Genomic DNA, 14,113 nt, shown 5'->3' on the forward strand with positions numbered 1-14,113 from the left:
GTGTGTGTGTGTGTGTGTTTGTTCAGTTTAGTACATTTCTTTTCTTATGAGACTCTTATAACTCTGCAAATATCATTTTCCCTGCCCTAATTTAGACCAGGCTACGTAAAACAACACAAACGTATATTTAACGACAATACACAAATTAACCGAACATTCGCGACACGTTCATCAAAATCGAGGCGGAGCGTAACAAAAGGTGTTATTACTATATTCAGGGGGGAAGCGCTAAATCTGCAAGGATCATACAGCGCCTGGGAAATGGCATATACTGAGGTTTGATTCAAGGAGGCGTAGCCAGGAAACGTTGAAATCTGTTTGTGTCACTGTTGGTGGGTAGGATGGGTAGTGTGCTGGAGTGCTGGTGGTGGTAGGATGGGTAGTGTGCTGGAGTGCTGGTGGTGGTAGGATGGGTAGTGTGCTGGAGTGCTGGTGGTGGGTAGGATGGGTAGTGTGCTGGAGTGCTGGTGGTGGTAGGATGGGTAGTGTGCTGGAGTGCTGGTGGTGGTAGGATGGGTAGTGTGCTGGAGTGCTGGTGGTGGTAGGATGGGTAGTGTGCTGGAGTGCTGGTGGTGGTAGGATGGGTAGTGTGCTGGAGTGCTGGTGGTGGGTAGGATGGGTAGTGTGCTGGAGTGCTGGTGGTGGTAGGATGGGTAGTGTGCTGGAGTGCTGGTGGTGGTAGGATGGGTAGTGTGCTGGAGTGCTGGTGGTGGGTAGGATGGGTAGTGTGCTGGAGTGCTGGTGGTGGTAGGATGGGTAGTGTGCTGGAGTGGTGGTGGTGGGTAGGATGGGTAGTGTGCTGGAGTGGTGGTGGTGGTAGGATGGGTAGTGTGCTGGAGTGCTGGTGGTGGTAGGATGGGTAGTGTGCTGGAGTGCTGGTGGTGGTAGGATGGGTAGTGTGCTGGAGTGCTGGTGGTGGGTAGGATGGGTAGTGTGCTGGAGTGCTGGTGGTGGTAGGATGGGTAGTGTGCTGGAGTGCTGGTGGTGGGTAGGATGGGTAGTGTGCTGGAGTGGTGGTGGTGGGTAGGATGGGTAGTGTGCTGGAGTGCTGGTGGTGGGTAGGATGCGTAGTGTGCTGGAGTGCTGGTGGTGGGTAGGATGGATAGTGTGCTGGAGTGGTGGTGGTGGGTAGGATGGGTAGTGTGCTGGAGTGGTGGTGGTGGGTAGGATGGATAGTGTGCTGGAGTGGTGGTGGTGGGTAGGATGGGTAGTGTGGAGTGGTGGTGGTGGGTAGGATGGGTAGTGTGCTGGAGTGGTGGTGGTGGTAGGATGGGTAGTGTGCTGGAGTGGTGGTGGTGGTAGGATGGGTAGTGTACTGGAGTGGTGGTGGTGGTAGGATGGGTAGTGTACTGGAGTGGTGGTGGTGGTAGGATGGGTAGTGTACTGGAGTGGTGGTGGTGGTGGTGGTGGTGGTAGGATGGGTAGTGTACTGGAGTGGTGGTGGTGGTAGGATGGGTAGTGTACTGGAGTGGTGGTGGTAGGATGGGTAGTGTACTGGAGTGCTGGTGGTGGTAGGATGGGTAGTGTACTGGAGTGGTGGTGGTGGTAGGATGGGTAGTGTGCTGGAGTGGTGGTGGTGGTAGGATGGGTAGTGTACTGGAGTGGTGGTGGTGGTAGGATGGGTAGTGTACTGGAGTGGTGGTGGTGGTAGGATGGGTAGTGTACTGGAGTGCTGGTGGTGGTAGGATGGGTAGTGTGCTGGAGTGGTGGTGGTGGTAGGATGGGTAGTGTGCTGGAGTGGTGGTGGTGGTAGGATGGGTAGTGTACTGGAGTGGTGGTGGTGGTAGGATGGGTAGTGTACTGGAGTGGTGGTGGTGGTAGGATGGGTAGTGTACTGGAGTGGTGGTGGTGGTAGGATGGGTAGTGTACTGGAGTGGTGGTGGTGGTAGGATGGGTAGTGTACATATGCCTGGTGTGCGCATTCTGGCTTCCTCCTGCACTTGCAGCTTGTATAGTGACAAGTAAGGTTGACCAAACTTTTATTGTTACAACGTGTCGCTCCGTGCAGAGCTTTACCAAGCCTCTGACCGGATAAAGCTCTAAAAAGAGCGAAGCTTTGTCACAATAAGTGCTTCTACAACCTCTCTGTCCTCTTCATTAACGTCGACAGTATGCCTCAATATCCAGGGATATTGTAGACTTCTTCAGTGTCAACGCTCCACCGGGTAGTCGGTAGTGGCTCCAGGTAACTGATGTTTCTTAAGCGTATAATTCCTCTGCTGTGGAATCTGAATTTCTCAGGTCACGGCACAGAGGACAGGTTTGCGTGGTCAACCATGTTGTTACTGTATTAAGGTTGGTAGAATTGCGGACAATATGTTAGGTAAATTACCGATAATATGCTAGAATTACCCACAATTTATTAGGTAAAAGCCGGCTTTATCAAGCCGGCTTGATAAACCTCCTGGAGAGCGAAATGTTGCCACAATAAAATGTCACATTAGTTGCACTTGTCCTTTTACTTAACACTGTTACTGTTAGCGGCCTGTTGGCCCACATATCCAGTAACATTTTGCACATCCAAGGGTGACACCACTAACATTCATTGCTGAAACGACCGTGTCCCTTTTTTTTTTTTTTTTACTTCTTTGGATGTGGTTACCTTTAATATACCCTTGATGAGATGAATGGTTTGAAAAACCGACAAGTTGAAGATTGAGACGCTTATGCAGCATATGGGAATCTTTATTCAGGAAACGTTTCGCCACACAGTGGCTTCATCAGTCCAATACAAAGAGGTATTGGACTGATGAAGCCACTGTGTGGCGAAACGTTTCCTGAATAAAGATTCCCATATGCTGCATAAGTGTCTCAATCTTCAACTTGTCGGTTTTTCAAACCATTCATCACAACTGTCAGACACTGCAGCATCATGGAATCTTGTTACAAAGAATTCTTCAACACTTGTTCAACCTTTGGACGAAGACCTACTTCGACTAGTGGATGGTACCACTATGACCCCGCCTCCATCTGCTTCACGTCACCTCACTACAGTATATAAGCCACGTCTACGGCCCTATGCTGTACATTCTACAAGATTGATGGACTGAACACATCGACTCCAGGTTGAGGGACTGATTACCTCATTCTCCTCCTCTCCTTACGCCTTCCTCTTTGTATTGGACTGATGAAGCCACTGTGTGGCGAAACGTTTCCTGAATAAAGATTCCCATATGCTGCATAAGTGTCTCAATCTTCATACCCTTGATGAGTTTCCAGAGTTCTCCTATTCCCCCAGCCCAGCCTTGGGCCAGGCTTGTCTGGTGCTTGCATGGTCAACTAGGTTGCGGCTACTAGGGGCCCCCTTTCCCAGACAACTATCACAGCCTGATTGATCCGACAATTGGCAGAGGTACTTGTAGAGTTTCCACTTGAAGATTTCCGGCAGTGTTTCAGAGAAAGAGAAACAATAGATCGTGACGACGAAGGCAATACACAACAAGGAAAAGCACTTTCTCCTATGCCGCGGGTGGGCGGGCGGCTGGGTGGGCGGACACTTCACCCACCCACCCACCCACTCACCTGCCAACTCAACTTGCACTACCTTCTTAAACCATCCCCTAAATACCCACCCATAAACTATATCTGACCACAGTCATACAGTGCCCTTCTACTCCCGCCCACAGCCACCCAATTCCCGCGTACTTTCATCCACAAACACCCACTGCCACCCATGCAATGGCCACCTACATACACGCATCACTAAAGAGCAGACACAACACAATTACCCAGGAGATCTCCTGATGCCAAGGAGATAGCTGCCACTTGTCTTACTACTACCCCAGCCAGGATGGAAGAACAGCTGGGGATGGGTAGGATGGGACGGGGTGGGAGGGGACTGATACTCACATAATTGTGGTTGCAGCGGGTCGAGTCTCAGCTCCTGGTGGAGGAGAGGTCGGACGCAGGTAGTAAGGGTTGGGAGGAAGGGCAAGAGTTGTAAAAAAAAATAAAGGAAGCTGAGGAATATAGGTGTTACACCTTTAAGATTATGGTGTGAGGGCGTGAAGTTAGTGGGTGATGGCGTGAAGATGGGTTGGGGGGTGTGGGCGTGAGGTGGAGGGGAGAATAATGCAGGACTGGGGAGTTAAAGCTGGCTCAGACACCCACCAGGACATGACCAAGGGAACCCAGTGACTCATTCATATACTCATATCCTCACGCCCCGCCCTACCTCCACCACTGAGGTCTCCCAGCTCAGGCTCACACCTAGTATATTATTTAATATATAAAATAATCACACACACACACACACACACACACACACACACACACACACACACACACACACACACACACACACACACACACACACACACACACACACACACACAAATTTGATTACAAATGTACCGACAAACTCTCACACAAATATGCATGCAGAAAAGATGTTCCTGTAGCAAATTCGTTATCGTAAATACACCTCGAAAAATGAAGAATTCGCTCACCGCAAACAAGAAATGAAGAGGTAAACATCAATGAAAAACAGGTATAAGAGGAAAATCAACAGAGGAGTGAAAAAGAGGAACGTGACAGGAAGTAAGCGTCTTACCAAGTGAAGAGATTATTGTTATTACTATTATATTCATGTGGAAGCGCTAACCCTCCATAAGACTCGTACAGCGCCTGAGGAATGGGAGGTTATCAGGTCTGAAAGAGAAGGGTAGTTGCAATTCTTTGGAACAAGAACCCTTCACCAACATCAAGGCAACTCCCCATTAAGAGGAAGTGACAACAGATTAATACTCCAACCCGGATCACACAGTTCTCAGCCACCCTAATTGACCACATACTTTGTAACCACTCTGAGAACATTAGTCAGTCAGGCGTCATTACCACAGGTCTTAGTGATCATTTCATCATTTACTGCACCAGGAAAATCACTAGGGATAGGATAGGCCTACACAGGACAATAAAAATGAGGTCAACTAGAAACTACAGTAAAGAAACACTGGTAAATAGGCTACACAATTGTGACTGGACAGAGATAACAAGTTGCACGGACGTAAACGATGCCTGGGAAAAATTCAAAACAATGTTCACTACCATCCTTGATAATATTGCACCAGTTAAAGAGGTTAGGATTAAACGAAGAACTGAACCCTGGATGAATACTGAGATATTAGATAATATGAAATTCAGAGACCAGCTGCTAAAAAGATTTAAAGCAAACAGACAGGATATTGCAGCACTAAATGAATTCCAAAGGGTGGGGAACAGAGTACAGAGACTTATAAAAGGAGCAAAGGCAAAGCACTACTGCTCAAAAATTGAAGAGTATAAGCATAACCCCTGAAAGCTCTGGCAACAACTAAAACATTTGGGGTATAGCCATAAGCCAGTAGATAGGTCTAACATAGTACTCACTATCGATAATGAGGTATGCCATGAAACATCTAAGGTAGCAAATTGCTTTAATTCATACTACACATCTGTTGCATCAACACTAGTAAGTAAACTACCAGCTGCATCAAATACCTTTAACACAGACTCTGATAAGTTTCAAACATACTGTACCAATAAAGGGGTAACCCCAAACAGTTGTCAACTAGTAAGTGTATCTCATGACTTTATTCAAAAAGAACTAAGCAGGTTAAACCCAACTAAGAGCACAGGCCCTGATAACATCCCGTCTAAGTTCCTAAAAGATGGTGCTTCTGAACTGTCAATCCCTATTGCTCACATAAAATATCTATCAATCACCACTAATACCGTACCGGAGGGGTTCAAGGAGGCCAGAGTTACTCCTATCTTCAAGAAAAATAGTAGGTCTGATGTAAGCAACTATAGGCCTGTTAGTATACTCAGTATAATATCTAAAATTCTAGAGAGGGCGGTGTATTCTCAAGTAGTTAAGTACCTTAATGACAACAACATTCTCCATAGCTATCAATCGGGCTTTAGAAGATCCTACTCAACCGACACCTCCCTTATTAATCTGATGGATTACCTGAGAACTGAAATGTCAAAGGGGAACCTCATAGGTATGGTAACCTTAGACCTGCAAAAGGCCTTCGATACTGTCAACCACAATATATTATGTAATAATATATTGTGTAATAATATATTGTGTAATAATAATATATTCTGTAGACTGGTTTAAGTCCTACCTTAGCAACAGGAGACAAATAGTCAAAATCAACAAAACAGAATCAGAACCCCTGCCGATAACATGTGGAGTTCCCCAAGGTAGTATTCTGGGTCCCTTATTATTCTTGTGTTATGTCAATGATATGCCTATCAGTGTCAAGTGCAAACTCCTACTGTATGCAGATGACGGTGCTCTGTTAGTGTCAGGTAAAGACCCACAAGATATTGCTAATGTTTTAACACTGGATCTGGAGTCCTGCAGCAAATGGTTAGTAGACAACAAACTATCATTACACCTAGGGAAAACTGAAGCCATTCTCTTTGGCACGAAACATAAACTGAGAAGGGTAAATAATTTTAATGTTCAATGTAATGGGGAGCCCATCACTTTGGTTTCATCAGTAAAATATTTGGGAATCCCCTTTGACCCATGCATGTCAGGAGAATTGATAGGGAACAGTGTAGTAAAGAAAGCGAATGCCAGACTGAAGTTCCTGTATAGACAAGCACAGTGTCTACCTACTGAGGCTCGCAGGACCCTATGTCTAGCCCTTATACAATGCCATATGGATTACACTTGCTCTTCATGGTACTCTGCCTTGACAAAAAAACTGAAAGATAGACTGCAAATCACCCAGAACAAAATCGTAAGATTCATCCTGGGGCTGGGACCAAGAGAACATGTAGGCCAGGATGAATTACAGCAGTTGGATATGCTGAATGTTGAAGACAGAGTAAAACAACTGAAGCTAAATCATGTTTATAAAATTGCTCACAAACAGTGTCCAGAATATCTTGCTGTCAATTTTGTCAAGGTTGGGAACCAAAACAATCATAGTACTAGGGGGAGAGAGCACAACTTTGTAGTACCCACAGTCATTGGACAGGCTTCAAACACCTTTTATTGTACAGCAATAAAGGAATGGAACAGACTACCCGCACATGTCAAAGCCAGTCATAGCATGAACCAGTTCAAGAAGAGTGCCAAAAGGTGTCTGATGAATGTAGCTACAGAAAGGGAGGGGAATAATTTTCTATTTTTTATCTAACATACGTGTAAATTTTACCTTATTCCTAGTAATGACCCTCGTATTGTAGATAGTCTTAATGACCCTCGTGTAGTAGATAGTCTTTTTAGTATGATAATAAGATGTTATCTTCATTATAGAATAATAAAATATTATAACCTTTATATTATAATAATAAGGTAAAAGGACCCCAATGGAAATAAGTCACTGTCTGACTTTTTTGGGTTATCCTAGGTTCTCTACACATATGCTGCTATGTATGATAATTCTATGTAACTGTATTTGTGTATACCTGAATAAACTTACTTACTTACTTACTTATTAGTACAGAATGAGAAGCGTGGGATTCGAGTGGAACTAGTCTAACATCGCTCATGATGATAGAATTACCGACAATATGGTCCGTAACAGGACACACATGCAAATAATGTGACATTTTAAGCTCCTGGAGAGCGAAGTGTTACCGCAATAAAATGTCACATTAGTTGCTCTTTAAGATTCTGTGGGACCTATTGGCCATAGAAAAATGAACACATGATAAGATATATGGATGTTCTGGTATGGCTTAATGAAGCTTCGTTGCAAGACATAAGATCTCCTTTCATCTCTGTTAATGGAAATAGGGAGGAGTCGTGACCCCCTTGGTCTGCACCTGCACTGCCAGTGTAGGATATGCCTTTACCTTTGATGATTTTCGAGAGTCTTTCCTACTCCCGGAGCCCGACCATGGGCCAGACTCGTCTTGCCCATGGCCAGAATGAGCCTTAGCCCTCTTTGGAGGAAAAATTTTCTCCACAGCTGTACCTGTGTCCTTTTTTACCTAACATGCTAATTAAGGGTTTCTGACGCTAATTCAATATGTAGCTTTGAAAATAGTTTGGATAAATATACGAGTGTTAAGGGATGCAAAATTCAGAAAGACGTGCCAAGTATGGGTCAGTAGGCCTGCTGAAGTGTTCCTTCATTCTTGTGATCTTATGTGACATTGACGTCAGACACATCCCTGACATCCATTGAAAGATCAACAGATCTCAACTAGTTCCAAAACGCCGCGACAAATAACGACAAGACAGATTGTTGAACAAGCTACTATTGGGACAACGTTTCGATGAATAGAGCTTCATCAAGTCGTCTGATTTGATAAGAGCTCTACAGACTACACAGATGGAAACATGCCTTCATAAAGCAACATGCAGTTCGAAACATCACTTGATAAAGCTCTCCACAGCGAAACATCGTTCGATTAAGTTCTACATGAAATAAAAATTACCTAGTTGTCACTACAAAGGGGAAAACATGATAAAATTCTACACAGATCAAAACATAATAAAGCTCTACATAGTGAAAAATAATAAAGTTCTATAGAGTGAGAAAAATCATGATAAGGCTCAACATAGCGAAACAAAACTTGATAAAAGCTTTACACAGAGCAAAACAAGACAATAAAAACTGATTCTACGGCTTTTGTCTTGTCTTCACAAGTCAACATCAGGAAAATAATTTACTGACAAAATAATAAAAATAATAATAATAATAATAATAATAATAATAATAATAATAATAATAATAATAATAATAATAATAATGCAATTTCTTTACTGATAATTCCCGTCAGTGACTTGTGATTGTGTAAACGGGGAAGATCACCCCGATGCTCGGGCTCAGATCAGGACTCCTCAGTTTGAAAAGAAACTCTGCTGGAATACGATCAATGAAGTGACAAGCAGGAGTGCAACGATAAGTGTATGGTGAAAGAACGAGTATAACAGTGAATAGTCAGTGATAACACCAGTGAATGACCAGTGTATGACCAGTGAAAACACCAGTGAATGACCAGTGACAATACCAGTGAATGACCAGTGACAATACCAGTGAATGACCAGTGTATGACCAGTGAATGACCAGTGACACCAGTGTATGACCAGTGACACCAGTGAATGACCAGTGACACCAGTGTATGACTAGTAACAACACCAGTGTATGACCAGTAACATTATTATTATAATCAAAAAGAAGCGCTAAGCCACAAGGGCTATACAGCATGACCAGTAACAACACCAGTGAATGACCAGTGACACCAGTGTATGACCAGTAACAACACCAGTGTATGACCAGTGACACCACTAGTGAATGACCAGTGACACCACTAGTGAATGACCAGTGACACCACCAGTGAATGACCAGTGACACCACCAGTGAATGACCAGTGACACCACCAGTGAATGACCAGTGATACCACCAATGAATGACCAGTGACACCACCAGTGAATGACCAGTGACAACACCAGTGAATCACCAGTGACAACACCAGAGTATGACCAGTGACACCACCAGTGAATGACCAGTGACACCACCAGTGAATGACCAGTGACACCACCAGTGAATGACCAGTGACACCAGTGAATGACCAGTGACACCACCAGTGAATGACCAGTGACACCAGTGTATGACCAGTGACAACACCAATGAATGACCAGTGACACCATCAGTGAATGACCAGTGACACCACCAGTGAATGACCAGTGACACCACCAGTGAATGACCAGTGACACCACCAGTGAATGACCAGTGACACCACCAGTGAATGACCAGTGACACCACCAGTGAATGACCAGTGACACCAGTGTATGACCAGTGACAACACCAGTGAATGACCAGTGACAAAACTGTTAGAAGTGAGAAGGAACAAAGAGGGAGGATGAAGATTAGTGAAAATGGGAAAGCTTGGAGAGGGAGGGTGGAGGAAAGGAGGGAGGAAAGGAAGGAGGGAGGAAGGGAAAGAAGGAAGGATGAAAGGAGGGAGAGAAGGAGGGAGGATTGGCGCTATCATACTCCGCCCCTGACACTCTTTGATACCGACTACGCCCCCCACTTCCTGCCACCAGGGGCACTACCACCACCACTCCCCCCAGCCCCGCACACCCTCGCACTACCTCACGCACGATCTCACGCACGCGCACGCACACGCACCATCACTAGTGTACCTCAAGCAGTGTTCAAGACTAAGACACCTTTGTGTAAGACTACCCAGCACATTACACTAACAAACAGCACTGATGAACACCCTGTTAATAGCGTAATCAGGGAGTACTGTTATTTTAGTAATTAGCTATGTCCATCAACTGTGTATGTGTGTGCGCGCGCGCGTGTGCATGCATGTATATGTACTCACCTATTTGTGGTTGCAGGGGTCGATTTATAGCTCGTGTGTGTGTGTGTGTGTGTAAATGTGTGGATGCGTGTATGTATGCAAGTATGTATGTATATACGTATGTATGTACGTGTATATGTACGTGTATATGTATGTACGTGTATATGTATGTACGTGTATATGTATGTACGTGTATATGTATGTACGTGTATATGTATGTATGTATGTGTATGTACGTGTGTAATAGTGTTTACACACAAGACGTACACAAGAAGTGTTCTGAGGAGTCCAGTTGTGGCTCCTTGTTGTCCTGCATCTACAATGCAGCTCTCTTTATGATGGGCTCTTAATCCAAGGAACTGGTGCCACCTTCCCCTTCCTCGGCTCAAACCGGATTACCTCCCATTCCCCAGACGCAATAAGAGCCCTACGCATGCAGCGCTTTCCTAAGAAAATAAAAATAATACAGCCAGCGGTACTGATAACACAGCCTCACGAGAAAGCATAATCATGGATGGCCAGTTCACGACCGGCCTGGTCACTGACCGGGTTGCGGGGGCGTCGACCCCCAAAACACCCTCCAGGTATACCCCTCCAGGTATTTGATGTGGTTTTAACAAATGAACTTCAAATTATCGTCATTACAGTATGATGCTTCTTCCCACATCTCTTTAACAAAGAAGTCACAGTATTTCCTACAATCTTAAACCTTCCCACACTCTTTCCTCGAAAATTTGATATTTTTTACACCACAGACATTGTTAACCTAAGGAATAAAAGCAGAGGTGTATATCTCTCTGTGTATATCTGTGTATATACGCTGTTATTTTAACCCTTTTTTAATATTAATGTTGATAATTAAGAATAGGTTAAATGTCTTGATGACCCCTATGCAGCCAATAATCTATAAATCTCAGAAGCTACACGCCCATGTGCTTGAGGAAATTACAAATCATACTAGCGGCAGAGCTGGCCAGGATAGTGTCCACACCTCAACAATCTTCCTCAAGTATCTACTTGATCTTATGGAATAACAACAAGAACGACTCAGGTTTAAAAAGACAAGTGAGCAAACACTGGGACCTTGATTACTTCCAACATACAGTGATCAAATATGACATGCATAAGCATGAGGAGTGAGGCGCAAGTACTGAACTGACGGAAAAACGAGTGAGCACTTTTTTCTAAAGATTTGCGTCAAGCAGCCCATGATCTCACCTCATACGTTCTTTCGTTAGGTCACTACCTGTCTCTCACACCACACACATACACGGTCATTCCTGGCCTGTCTGTTAGAAGTGATCAGAGTCCCAGGACCGAAACGTTTCTCCTAGTGTTTGCTTATACATGTCTTTGTAAACCGCTTGTGGGTATCAATTACCAAGGTTCATACCAGAACGCATCACGCTGCTTGTGCTCAATCTTCTAAATAAAAGAACAAAACTCAGTTGACGGAGCCGCACGAAACAAGTGGTGGCAAATAATGTTAGTTTACACACTAAAACATATTATTCTACAAAGAACTGCTAATTTAATATCTAAAACACACTATAAAAACTAAACAGCCAACAAGAAACCCAGAATGAAGCGAATTAGTTCTGTACACTGTTCAAGGTATGTAAATAAGAGGGGGACTTCGTTGGAACACTCCAGGCACACTCACCTGAACAAACTACTGCCAAAAGTATTAGTAAACACAGTCCACATATGTGTGTGAACTGCATGATGACTGGTGTAAACTAGACAGTGATCTGCACACACATGGACTGTGCTGCAACAAGTGTTGATGAATCACTGACTGGTGACCAATCGGCTGTTCTTGCTCACTGCTGCTGCTGGTGATCCCTTGGCTAATGTCCTTGCCACTGCTACTCGTGACCCCCCCACGCCTGCTGTCGCTCCTGCTACCGGTGGTGCTGTGTTTGCTGCTGCTGGGGCAGTGATTTCCTGTGGCTGCTGCTGCTTGCGGTGGCGCCAACCACCTCTCCTCGCGACCTTTGACTTCTGTAACAGAAACAGAGATAACTTGATAATTCATATCCCATAGCTAACTTTATAGTCTAATTCCATGTTGCAACCGTAAGTAATATGATCAAAATAATCTGCGACCTTTCTTTGCTGGTTTGTTCTGATTCTACTAACGTTTTTCATGACTAACAACACAAGGGTTAACGTGTTCATCATTAACAACACAATACAAGGGTTAACGTGTGCATCATTAACAACACGAGGGGATCATAACACCACTCGTGTCTGGGGGATAACGTCTGGCAGTGGTAGATACACCACCGTTGTTTAATTCAAAGAAAACAATACGTTTGAAGAATAAGATTAGATTTTACCGCCGAAGCAGCTAGTTTATTGTGTACTCCATATCTATCCTGCGGAGGGTAGCGAAAGAGCATATGGATGCAGAAAGGACCTAGGAACAAGCCCCCCAAAGGGTTAACAGGAGTATACATCTGGATATGAATGTACAGTTTACGTTTAATCTTTTGCAAGCATATTTAGGATATTTGCTTAATTTGTCAGGTATCTTATTTTCATTAATAAAATACCTTGATATATCACATAGGTTATTACACTATATTCTTCGATAAGTGAACAATCAAGCACACAGTGTTGAAGAGTGATGACTTCACCTACATACTAACAATAAGTATCCCTTACTTGCTAAAATAGGGATAAAAACAAACTCAATGTATATACAGTACATTAAGAGATTCACATCTCTGAGTGTTTATGCCTGTGACAGTTTGTTACTTACCTGTGCTTTACCTGTGACAGGTTTACAGTGCTCTTCTACCCCTCACAGCCTGAGGCTAGGCTTCCCTACAGACGGCTTGGTCAGTTAGGCTACTTGTGTTGTCGGCCCGCTACGTTATCACAATCTGGCTAATACGGCACTTCTGAAGGACATCCGAACGATGTTTCCGGGAGTCAACGCCCCCGCGACCCGGTCACAGACCAGGCCTCCTGGTGAATCAAGGCCTCATCAACCATTCTGTTACTATTGGTCGCACGCAGTCCAACGTACGAACCCTAGCTGTTTGGTCAGGAACTGATTTGAGTAACTTTTCAAATTCCCTTTTGAAGACACCCAGAGGTATACTGGCAATTCCAATCTTTACGCACGAAGGGACCTCTGACGCTTACCGAGTTTTCTCCTAGTGTACCCGTCGTACCATTACACTGTCTGTCAAGACTCTTATTATCATACGTATCTATCCTGGTGTGTAAGAAGTCGTCCAGCTTCATGAAAACTGATATCGTTCTAGAAATATTTCAGATATTTGCCGGTTAATATGCTGAAGAGCATTGTGCCAAGGATACTGACAAAGTGTTCTTTGTACTCCCATCCTTCCTCTCCCCGTGGTCTTCACTGGGTTTATTAAACACTATTTTCCATTGTGCACTTTACGGATAAGTTCAAGAACCATCCGTGTATATATTTTCAGATATCTATCTCCCTACTTCGTTCCTGAGAAAGCAATCCAAATAATTTGAGGTGTTTTCAGTACAGTTTAAATGTAATGGCATTAGTGGTGATAAAAGGATATTATCAACCAGACATTAAGCCCATCATCACACTGGCTACCTACACAATAGGACATGAACCGTCTAACATGTAAATCAGCTGCAGCTGTTACCTCAACATAACCCTTAGAAACGTGAGGCCTGAAGACTTCTCTGCTCTGCTAGACAACTGGGCTCCCTCTCACATTACAAAACTGAAGCTATCACTCTCACAACCGTGTGACTAGTGACTGTCAGCCTGGGAAGCACGTGAATAGTATGCATCCCATTACCCAATGCATAAAATGAGGTGTTGGACTTGATACAG

The 14,113-nt window shown here is 44.2% G+C and overlaps 1 protein-coding gene across 10 annotated transcripts in view; it reads right to left on the minus strand.

Annotated features, from left to right (window-relative positions):
• Positions 1-14,113, minus strand: part of LanB1 (laminin subunit beta-1) — a 229,242-nt gene that overhangs the window by 188,829 nt on the left and 26,300 nt on the right. For all 10 annotated transcript variants that reach the window (XM_070094540.1, XM_070094536.1, XM_070094535.1 and 7 more), the window contains exon 2: positions 11,933-12,273. In XM_070094540.1, coding sequence (XP_069950641.1) covers positions 11,933-11,993 — 61 coding nt within the window. In that variant the 5' untranslated portion in view covers positions 11,994-12,273. The remainder of the gene's footprint in view (positions 1-11,932; positions 12,274-14,113) is intronic.

This window comes from Cherax quadricarinatus, chromosome 46 (genome assembly GCF_038502225.1).
Source record: "Cherax quadricarinatus isolate ZL_2023a chromosome 46, ASM3850222v1, whole genome shotgun sequence".
NCBI classification, from domain to species: Eukaryota; Metazoa; Arthropoda; class Malacostraca; order Decapoda; family Parastacidae; genus Cherax; species Cherax quadricarinatus.